The sequence below is a fragment of the Macrobrachium nipponense genome, chromosome 2 (assembly GCF_015104395.2).
Source record: "Macrobrachium nipponense isolate FS-2020 chromosome 2, ASM1510439v2, whole genome shotgun sequence".
NCBI lineage: Eukaryota > Metazoa > Arthropoda > Malacostraca > Decapoda > Palaemonidae > Macrobrachium > Macrobrachium nipponense.
In genome coordinates this window covers 122653410-122665352 of record NC_087201.1, presented here as the reverse complement: position 1 = coordinate 122665352, position 11943 = coordinate 122653410, and the positions used below count along the sequence as shown (strand labels likewise).

At 35.6% G+C, this 11943-nt stretch overlaps 1 protein-coding gene across 1 annotated transcript; it reads right to left on the bottom strand.

The window, feature by feature from the left end:
* Positions 1-1521: 1521 nt before the first annotated feature.
* LOC135220954 (uncharacterized) lies at positions 1522-11701 on the bottom strand. The gene is made up of 9 exons (XM_064258607.1): positions 11625-11701; positions 8843-9002; positions 8310-8465; positions 7952-8066; positions 7013-7134; positions 6171-6309; positions 4546-4701; positions 2715-2866; positions 1522-2232 (listed from the first exon to the last, which is right to left on the bottom strand). Exons 1-9 carry the CDS (start codon positions 11677-11679, stop codon positions 2076-2078), a joined length of 1212 nt encoding a protein of 403 aa, XP_064114677.1. The 5' UTR covers positions 11680-11701; the 3' UTR covers positions 1522-2075.
* Positions 11702-11943: the final 242 nt, after the last annotated feature.

The window sequence follows — 11943 nt, the reverse complement described above, 5'->3', positions numbered from 1 at the left end:
ATCATTCCCTCGTTCTTCACCCACTTTATATCCTTAGGCCCCGTCCACACGGTCGAGCTTTCCTAGACGAAATTTGCTCGATGTGACGTCAGAAGCGGCGATATAGCGGGAAAAGTTCCGACTTTCCCCGCTTCTGACGTCACATCGAACAAAGTTCGACGTGGTGCGGGAAGCCGAGTGAATGCAAGAGTTTTTCTATTACTTATGTAATTGTTTATAATACACCGTATTGTTACATGATATTTCCTTCTGTGCTCTTTTACACTGCTTTCTATTTGAGGGTATGAATTCCTTTCATTAAGAAGAGTATTCTAAATGAAAATGACGATTCGAATCCGAATTTTAGCAGTGGTTCATTAATTTGGAATAGGAATATAAAATCTAGGCCAAAGGCCGGGCGCCTGGACGTATGAGGTCATTCAGCGCTGAAAATAATGTTGAAACACTTGTTACGACAGAATGGAAAGTAAGATAGAAGAAAGAGAATATGAAGGGAGATACAGTAAATGTGATGAAAGGAGGTTGCAGCCTGGGGCCGATTCAAAGAACCTTAAGTAATGATTACAGTGTAGGCCTACCGTGAGAGGTGCACTACGCCGCTATGGGGATAGGCCATTAAGATCGTATCACGATACTGCCAGAACACATAATATTGTTCGTAAACTTCTTTTATTTACACAGACGAGATTGTTGGTGCTGTTTTCCTTCAGGTATTTTGTTTTACCGTTTCTGAAGCATTGGCTTCTTACTTTGATGTCTACAACCTCTAAGAATCTTTATTCTCGGGATGATATTGCTGGAAGAGATAGTTCCACAAGCATCATACAGTAACCGCCCTCCCCAGCCCCCACACACACACAAAGTTATAATAAAATGAAATAAGGTAAATGTGTCTGCCAGGAGTTCACGTGGCACGATAATATTTTTGATGGGAAATCGATATGAAAATGACCCAATAAATTGTCTCTCTCCCTGATTCTGCGGGTCACTGATTGACCTCACTAACGTTTTGTACTTTTGTGGCCAATTACCTGAGCGTATCTGCCACACCTGCAATCGCTGGGCGTTATACATTGGATATTGTCATGAAAATTATATGAAATATATACGTTGAGCGAGAGAGATTGAAAATCTGCGTCTGGCGAAGGACATGACATTCAGGCAAGCATATAAACACTCAAGTTTCCGGTTCACACATCTTATCATAGCTTTGACTTTAATTTTTACAGAATTCTTCATAATCACAAGGTTTTCATCCGGGTGGGAACGTATGTGAGTGAGAAAAGGGTGTGTGTGTGTGTGTGTGTCTGCGTTTTCATAATATTCTCTTATAGTGAATAAATTGCTTCCGGTCCGCATTCAAACATGCTTTGACGATATGGCTCCCTAAACATGGGTAATGATCACCCGTGATTTTCAAAGACTTCAGCAAATTCATTTGCAATTTCCATTGCTTCCCAACTGCAAATTCATGAATGTCTTTGTCAACAACTTATCATAGAATAGAGATAAAAGTTCTCATGAGTGCATTGTTTATTACATTGTTCATTTGTCCATAATTCATATGAAAACGTATGTAATTCATCACGTGTCTTATTTATTAGAATGTTCAAACAGGGCAACGATAAAATAAAACCATGGCAGACAACCCAGAAAAAAAAAGTTATTTTGAAATCATTCTTAACATCAGAATCAAATATTTCAGGTCAAAATGTCGTGAAGACTACGACTTGATCTTCGCTTGCTGTCGAAAAACTTATGTAATTCATCGTGTATCTTATTTATTAGAATGTTCTAACAGGACAAGGATCAAATAAGACCATGACACTAACAAGAAAAAAAATATTTTGAAAGCGTTCGTAATATTCAAATATGTGAAAACTACGACTTCATCTTCGCCAGCAATCCCATGGTGTCCAGTAGGCCTACTGGCGCATCCAAGGCAGAAGGAATGAAAAAGGTTATTCATAAGTTTACATTCCTCGCCCCAATGATTTTCATAATTAACTTGGAGAATGATTTTCTTCCAGCAGTGACCCTTTTCCTGGCTACGACCATTGGTAGTGAGGACGACCTTATACGTGAGATAGGACGTCCTCCAACAGGCTGCACACGACCCCTTCTCCGATCTTCATGACGTAGTGGTGGAGGCTTCCCAAGAAGGTGTTCACGAGAAGGTTGTACATAGGTGTATCGAGAGGACCAGCTCCTTTTTCCTTGTAGTGGATCGGCCTTTAAAATGAGAGAGAGAGAGAGAGAGAGAGAGAGAGAGAGAGAGAGAGAGAGAGAGAGAGAGAGAGAGAGAGAGAGAGAGAGAGAGAGAGAATCCTTTATTATAACTGGTATAATCTTAATAAATGCAATGTTAACATAGAGAATGATTTTAATGAAAAGGAATCTCAGATCATCATAGCTAAGTAACGCATTCCACTCTGTTCATAATATGTACTAATAACTGTGGATACGGATAATGGAATAATCATCTGTTATTTAACTTTTTTATTACTTATTTCGATAAATAAACGTTTCTGAAAAGAACCACAGTCACATAAATTCTGTGACAAATTTACCTGCTGGGTCTCAATCGATAAAACAACCCTACCGGTAAGTCGTTAACAAAACATTTTGAAAGCTACCTGTATAATGTCCATATTAACTTGTGCAGAGAGAGAGAGAGAGAGCAAACCGTACGCCTTATACGCCTAGACACTCACCCCAATTCCGTGATGTTGCACCTGGCCAACGTGATGTTCTGCCTCAATACAAAAACGTCCGTCTCAAAGCTAAGGTGAACGTAAGACATCTTGATGGCGTAAGTGAGCTCTTTCCCGAAGAGAGGGAAGTTTAGGTCAAAGGAGTAATCAATCTGAAGAAGAAAAAATCACGGTTTTTTTTTTTTTTTTTTTCTTAATATAATTGAATGATAAGTGACAAGCTATATAAATAGATAAATGAAGGAATGAGTAAATAAATAAACTGAATCCATGAACAAATAAATGTTGCAATTTTCTTCAATGTCTTTTAGAGATGAACATAATATTCTGATCCGCAAATAGATTTCAATATGATCGGTGCTTTTTAGCCAGTTAGGTGTCAGGAGTAGGCCACCGAACAACTTAACCAAGGATTATGGTAACTTTTCAAGGTAGTTTCTTTGAAGTAACAATTCTAACGGAAATTGGTGGGACATAGTCTGTATTATTAATACTCTTTGCCATTACATAATGACGCTCACTTGTTCTTCGTAAATTTCTAAATAAATCTAAGCAAGCTTTGATTCAGCATTTCCAAAAACCAGAAGTGATATAGCAGGTAAAAATTTAAACTGTCGTGGCTACATTTCAAGGGAAAAGTAAAATTAAATTACCTAAAATAGCAGAATTTCAGAGATTTAGTATCTCCCTCTTTAAGAGAGCGTTCTTTCAATCACTGTTAGATATTGGATGATAATCAAATACTTTTTACAAGTGTGACTTAGGTATGAACAACTACGCACCTGCCTCTATTCTCTCCATATAGAAAAAACCGACCCTATATTACAAATAGCAAATCAGCCAACTGATATAACAAATGCTTTTTCTCCGGATGTATTTATATGAAATTATGTCTTTCGAATGCAAGATACAAGCGTCCATGTGCCATGCTGATCAATAAACCAAACCACCGGTCTATTGTGAAAATCACGACTCCACCTATGCGACACATAAGTGAGTCCATTATGATATTTTTATTGCAGTTCGATGATGTATCTTTGAAAAGAGTCAGTTCGTGACAGACTGTAATCGCTCTCTAAGCATTGGTTGATAAAACGCTTGCCGGGTCAAATCACAGTCAGTACGATCGGTATAATTCCCAGGTCATTGCATAGGTCATTGTGGTACCTCGGGGTACTATTTGCAGGTCGTAATTCAAAAGAAATCGTGAGCTAAATCGATAAGCCCAGGGAGTAAATGGTCACTGCTTCGATCGAGTCAACCGCGCAGGAACTTGTGGCTGTCCAGCCATGAAATCAACGGGAACGTGAGTTTCCCTTCGAGTTAGTGTAGCGATAGTTAATTTCTCTCGCGCATTAATAATAATAATAATAATAATAATAATAATAATAATAATAATAATAATAATAATAATAATAATAATCACGCAAAACATCATTAAAAAGTCTTATACTTAACTTACAGTATAAAAGGCGAATCTTTTCTAGATGGTGACCCCCAGCCTAGTTTAGGGGTTGTTATCAAGGACTAGTACGTATTTCTTTGGGGTCATGATCTTTATGATATCTAAAGTCTTTTCTGTTTGTTTTTACGCTCACCACCCACGGGCTTGTACTAAACACGCCGGGTTAAAACCGTTGGGTGTCACTATCTAGGAAAGATCCTAAAAGGTTTATAGGCCTGTAAGCTGAATGAAATCAGAAGCCTTTACAACACACTGCATTTTTCTAGAACTGCAAGGTAAAAATAGTACCATCTTAGTCTACAGTTAAGAAGTAAAGTTTCGACAGATAGGCAGAGATAGAAATACATATATAGAGAACAGAATTACCTCAAGGTCATCAAATCCAACTTCTCCATCCCAAATGATCTCTGCTTTCAGACCAATAAATCTTGCGCTCATATTTCCTGCTCTGTGGAGGGTTGAGAGCCCGCCTAAGGATCCTTTGTGAACTGTCACACTGCCGTCCACCGTCGTGTTGAATAGCTGAGATGGTCGCCACAGTAACACACAAATTATATCCATTAATGACCATGAGTGATTTTTCACAATATTCGTTTAATAAACGAATATCCGTCTACAAATATATGAATATTTACAGAATGTTGTCTTGTTCACATAATATTTTCTATAACAGATGCAAGCATACATGCATACTAATATTTATTATATATATATATATATATATATATATATATATATATATATATATATATATATACATATATAGACGATCTATCGCTAAAGTATACGATATTTCATGTTGTCGTACAGCTGGAGAAAGGAATGAAAGGAGTTGACCAAGCGCTTTCGTGTGAGGAGGTGTGGAAAATACACGAAAGCGCTTGGTAAACTTCTTTCATTCCTTCCTCCAGCTGTACGACAATATATATATATATATATATATATATATATATATATATATATATAATATACATATATATATATATATATATATACGTATATATATATATGTATATATATATACATATATATATGTGTATATATATAATATAATATATATATATATATATATATATATATATATATACGTATGTACGTGATACTTTTGGTAAAATTACTGAATATCAGACATCCAGTAACGGTGCGGGCCGCCCTAATAAAATCTTAATAAATAGACGTATTTTTCATTTCACATCAATCATTATAACACAAGTTCTAGAAGTTAGACGAGTAAACAGCAACTTGAAACATTTTCAAAGGACTACTTCCATCAATCTGAATGAATGAGAAACAGTTGCGATTAATTTCTGATTTTTTTCACTTCGATTCGACATTATTCAAGATAATGGCAAGTCGAGGGCAAGTTTAACGATATTTTTTTTTAGTTTCTAAAAAAGAAAAAAAAAAAAAACAAGAAAAATCTTTCGTTGATTTAGATCACGACAGCCTTGTGCTGGCACGGCCTCTTCCTCCTCAAACTACTTGATTCTTATTTTTAGCCACATCGTTTTATCTTTTTTGGGGGAGTGAGGGGTTTGTTATATCGTTAAATGTACTACAACAGTTTTCGTCTCGTATCGAAACAGTTCGCTTTCTTTGGAAGATACTTCATAAATTTAAATATCATTTCATAATTTAAATATAAATTTCATAAAACTTAGAAAAGAACTTTACAGCCGATACTAGTATAATTTATAATTATAATAATGCAACACAAGAAACAGTTATCTGGTACGTCTTGCACTCCGAAATAACTGTATATTGGTCTAAGTTGTCCCAGCGACTTGCAACCCATCATAAAAAGATACTAAATACTAAAGTTAGCATTGTGATTACTGAGAAAAAGGATCATCAATAGTAACCTACGATTAGTCAAGTTTGTCTCGACAAAGACAAAACCGTCATAAAAAAAAAAAATGCAAAAGGGAGCACTTATATTCCTAAGAAAACGAATTCCCGAAGAAAACAAAGTCCCGTCAGTAACAACTTACGGTTAAAGTAAAATTATCACTATCCTGAGGAAGATGCATTGGATCGAGGTTGTTCTCCAGAATGAGTTGCCTGATGTCAGCAAAGAGTCGATCGAAGAAATCGTCTATAGAGTCTCCATTTTCATAGTCATCGTCCTCTCTACAGGGGAGATACATATGAATGTTTACAGTTCCCGACGCATGCGTGAACAGACGGTCTCCAGTATAGGTCTAGTTTAGTTATGAGTTGTGGTCTTCTGTATAGGTATAGTTTAGTGACAGGATTCTATATTTTAGTATAGACGGATGGTCATAGATATAGCCAGTACCGATATAGCCTTGCCGTAAATAGTGATATCATGATTTCGCCCTGTGGACGAGCAAGCGCATGTATGTAAAATCAGTATAGTCTAATGTCGTACTGTTGTTATTATTATCATTATTATTATTATTCAGAAGATGAACCTTATTCTTAGGGCACAAGCCCATAGGGGCCATTGACTCGAAGTTGAAGCTTCCAGTGAATATGGTGTCCATTTGAAAGAAGTAACAGAATGTAATAAGAAATACAGAGATTAGTTGCTAGGAAAGAAAAAACAAATAAATAAATTAATAAATAGATAAAATTGTAAGTAAATGATAAAATGCAAGGAGAAATGTTTTAGAGTAGTGATAATGCATCGCATCTTCGCTTGAACGTTTAAGGTTCCAATTGAACAACTTCCTCAGAGACTGTTCCCGTTAGTGTAAAAAAGTAGGTAGGCTACCACAGACAAAATGTGAATTAGAGGTTTGTCTGTCCTAATTTATGCTCATATCTATATGGCTGAAAGAATATCAAAGAAATTTCACGAAAACTATACCCTGTTGCCTCAATTGCTGCTGTGATCTCATATGCAATGGCCTTTTCAAAGTAGCCCTGGTAAGTTACTTTCAGAAGATCAACAATTTCGTCCTCCGCTAGCCGTTCTCCCTCTGAAGATTTCTGAGAAAATTTAGAAAGATGCAAATAAAAGTTCAAATGATCGCTAACACACTTATCAAATCGAGTTTAAAACTTCCTGCCTTCTTAATTAGAAACTGATCGTACTATTTATAATGCGACATTACTGTGTTCCATAATAAATTTACACTTTTCTGCTCCTTATATATTCTGGAAAATACTTGATTAATTGTTACTGTCCTCACGCAAAACAATGAGTATATATCAAACTTTACTATCTCAACTGTATTTACTATAATTGTTAAATCTGAGTCCTCCTTTCTCTTAATTTCTGGGTTCATCAGAGAAACTTTTTTCTCGGTGTGAAACAATACTTTTCCAGTGTCTGCTGCAAAAGCAGCAATTAGTCAAAAGGGCCATTTATATGAAACAAAACAAGTGAGTGATACGCTTCTTAGGTTCAGTTAAGTTAACATTGTTTGTAATGACAGTATTTTTTTAAGTGCACAATTGAGCACAATATTTGGTACAGAAAGCCCCGAGTTGAGAAGTTCATAGGAGCTTGAGTTACCTTGACAATAGCTGATAACATCAAATGATCTGACTGATTATGGCAGTTACGCAACTTTTTCCCAGGAGATTATAAAGAATTTACCAATCTACTTCTCCTTAAGAAGTAAAGCGAGAGAATAAGTCATCATTATGAAACTATAATCACTGAATCAACTAAAAACTTCACCGTAATGTTATTTACTTTTTTTCTGAAAAAGTGTCAACTACAGCTGCAAAAGCCTCTTTACACGAGTAGCCTAGTTGAAATCAAATCAAAGTGAAACCACCTACAGTGGCAGATACTTACACCATCAAACTTAAAATCAAATAGAACATCCACCTCATCAACTTCCAAGAGGAGTTCCTCTTCTGCCAATGTGAATGTGACACCAATACCAATAAGCACATTTTGTATCTCGGAGCTGTGGAGGGTCATGTGATCAATTAAGAAAACTCTCACAGACGGTTAACTATTCAGAGCAGGAAAATATTAAATCATAATCAAAGTTAACGACATGTAAATCGGACCAATATTATATGATGAGGAGCGATGATTGAGAAGAATAATTTACATGATTAGGAAATAACCTTGAAACTTATCAGATAATCATACTAAGTGGAAAATCACAGTAATGAACACGTCAAATACATCATAATTACAGTACCTGGATTCACCAAGGGTAACATGGCTCCCTGTAATTTCAAGTGAGGGTACATTTAGCCTAATGGCGGTCCTCATGAAAAGCACGTTAGAATCGACATCCTCAATGGCGAAATCGGCCAAGCCTTTGGCGTTCATAGCTGTGTACTGGCCATATGTCCTGGAAGGAAGACTTTCGTCTTGTGATACTGTTTAAAACTTGTTTTACAAACAACAAGGTTAATTTCCAAATGATAAACACGACAAGGTTAATATCCAGATGATTTGACCTAACCTGATTACAGTGCGTGAATTGTACCTACTTCTTCTAACAAATGATAGAAACCGAGGAGCAGCAAAAGCTTCTTGAGAAAAGGCGACATTGCCAATGATAATTACATGCAGTATATCATTCAGGTGCTTACTCATTGATAGCTGATATATGCAACTACTCTACCAGTACTGCTTCGTGTAAATGCACCGTTTAGCACATCTTTTAACTATTATAGACGCTTAGGTTTTTGTATGAAAATTAACATCAGTGTAATTTACACTTACGTTATTTTATCGATGTTATCTGGTAACCCCAGCAAAGGGATCCCAACAGGATCTAAGGGTGGAACTCCTATCTCTGCCCATCCTCTAGAAAGGTGTTTGCGGAAGGAACACATTGCAGAAGTGACCAGCTCATCCAGAGCAGCACTTCTGGAACCATTGCCTGGCCACATATGAAAAAAGATGGCTGTATCGGTCATAAGTAAGAAACCAATCAACACAATTGTTGGCAGAATTTAATTTTACTCCGTAAACTAAGAAAAACCAAACAATTGATTAGAAGGAAATATCTTACCCCTGGTGTACTAGAACCCTAGATACGCACAAACACACTCGTGCACAAAGATGGTCATACAAGTCGGCAATTAAATTAGAATAGTCCATTTTAGAGTTGTTCTTAATCGTAAATGATTACACATTCATTTTGCCCTTATGAGGTATATCTTCTGAACAACAGACAGAACAGGAACAACCGGAAGATAGAGGCAATTAACATAAGAGCTATCATGTTCAGCCATCGACTCTCATGAAAAAACTGAACATATTAAATCGAGTAATTTTTTGAATTTCTCTTGAAAAGACTAGAAGGCGGACACTTTTAAGTCTTTCAGCTTCGTCTTCGGCTCAAGTTCTCTGTTTTACCTTCACTAGTTATCTCTTAGTATGGAAAACAAATGTTTACAGTAAAATTTCATAATATCTTTGGACAACTTCAGTGCCAGTCTCTCTCTCTCTCAACCACACCTATAGGCTATAGTACGATTCCCATCCTTCCCAGTATTAACTACTTAAAATCGAGTCAGTAGTTTTTATTTTGGCTAATCAAATCTGTTTAGGAACTTTATAGCCTCGGCATTTTTACCTAGCCCTCCTAACTTCAGTCTTTATAGAATGAAAATGAAAGTGTGTTTAAGTGATTTTATTAAATCCTCGAACATTTGGCAACCATTTGCTATGCAGTCATCATAAGCTCACGTATTTATTCCTAATTCTGTTCATATGTTTATATATTACCGCGATAATGTTTGCCAAACTAAGCTACTATTATCCTACTAACGGTTCTGTTAGTTAAAATCTGATTTGTCATACACACACACACACACATTCGCACAAATGCACACAGATACAGATACAGAAAGGTTTTTAGGAGTCTTATCAGCAAGTAAACAAGTTAAGTGGGAAATTAGCCATATGTTGGTGAGAATGGTACCTATTATAACACTTTTCAATTTCGTGCATCTTTTTTGACAAATGGAATAACCCTAGATGAGTGCTAACCATTATTATTACTGTAAACTCATACTCTGTGTTAAGTCTTACTGTTATTGGTCATATAATTACTTTACTTCTCTCTGGACTATAACCATGAAAAAACATTGACAATTTTGCAGACTTCGCCTTGAAATAAACATTACCAAGGAGAATATAAAAGGTACGAAATGCCACCTTGCGCTACATTTGCCCCTATCAAAAACATCAAACGAAATCAAACTTCGCTCCCTGGTTCGGTATCAGCTATCGAACGGATCACTTTCAAATTTATTGTCAATTTGCTCAAGATTTAGACTTTGAATTTGCTGTGAGGTGGTCTTCTGGTGTTCCTAAATCAAGAGATTTCCTTCTGCTTCACTATTTTTTTTTAATTGGTTATTACTTATATAGTTTTTTTACAGTCCCTTGGTGCTTGTGGATCAGTCTTCGGCAACTAAATTATTTTTTTTTATTAATTTCAATATAATATTTTTGGAGCCTTTTTCGTCCTTTTGATGACTGATTTTTATTTCAAAATTTATTTTAAAAATCTCGTGAAAATAAGGGAATGAATATTTGTTTTTATTTATTAATTTTCATATTCTTATTGTTCGACTAGTATGAACATTTTACGGTAAAAATAAAATAAGTTTCGCAGGAAACTGGATAGACGTTGTGGATTTTGTCATGAAACTAAAAATGTGTAAGAGGAGTTACTTACTATAATAGAGTACCGTAATGTGACGCAATCACCACCGCTCCCTGGGTGTCTGTTTTCGCTCCTTAAGAAATTAATGGGACCGAATTTGAAACGGCCAGAAAATCGTTAAGAGATGAAAGTTAGCATTGAGACCCATATATTTTGAGAAAAATACAAATTTTTACAATAGTATGTAAAAAATACTTGTTGACTATAAAAAAAATTGATAACTAAGCAGCATATATTATATAACATTATATAAATACTTAGTTTTAATCCAATTATACGGGTCTAAATGCTAACTTCCCTATATTAGCGATTTCATGGGCGATTCAAATCGGGGACTTTTAATTTCTCATGTAGGGAAAACAGCCAGGTGGCCAAGCAGTGACCCGCGACGTCACGGCTACGGTACGTATATATACTCTTAAAATTCTTCTTCAGTTTCATTATTATTATTGATAAATAATAGTAGTAGTAGTAGTAGTTCCACAGAATCAAGACTATAAAAGGCGCAAATTACAAACATCTAATGACCAATCATTGAATTCATAAAATTATTAGTAAATTTCACATGATGATCATTTAATAAATAACCAATTAATTCATTAAATAATGATCAATTGACGCATGCATATTTTCAGTTAATGAATTCATATAATGAACAAGAATTTATATAATGTTTAATCAATGAATACTTACAATGATTAACGACTGAATTCAAATCACGGGAACTCAAGCTAAGAAACATGAAACCTAATATGAGTCAGCAACCGTCAATAGCAGCACACATACTCCAGTCACCTTGTGGTTAGAAAAGAACAGTCAAATTACCTCCTTTCAGAAAAGCAAAAATTGCCAGACACAAGAGAAGTCGTTTCACACCCATCCTGATGGAATACCTGACTACGAATAAGCCTGAGTCAAGATATGAAATCGTACCTGAGAAACTTAATAAAAAACGACAGGTGATATGAAGGTCAACTGTTCTCAGAATAATAAACACTTTTTTTGAAGCAATACTGAAGATACGCTGAAGAATGATGAGGTTTTGCCAATAAACCAAAATTGTGTTTCTTTCTTAAAATCTTCAGCTGAAAACTCTTAATGGACAGTCAATCGACTACAAACCTAAAAGGGTTCCTAAGGAAAT

What these genes read in the sequence shown, in the direction of transcription:
- LOC135220954 (XM_064258607.1), bottom strand. Translation starts at nt 11,679, where the DNA reads ATGGGTGTGAAACGACTTCTCTTGTGTCTGGCAATTTTTGCTTTTCTG. An exon ending in GTTACCCTTGGTGAATCCAG is followed by an intron (nt 8,067 to 8,309) that starts GTACTGTAATTA and finishes GACCCTCCACAG; the next exon opens with CTCCGAGATACAAAATGTGC. An exon ending in TGCAACATCACGGAATTGGG is followed by an intron (nt 2,233 to 2,714) that starts GTGAGTGTCTAG and finishes CTCATTTTAAAG; the next exon opens with GCCGATCCACTACAAGGAAA.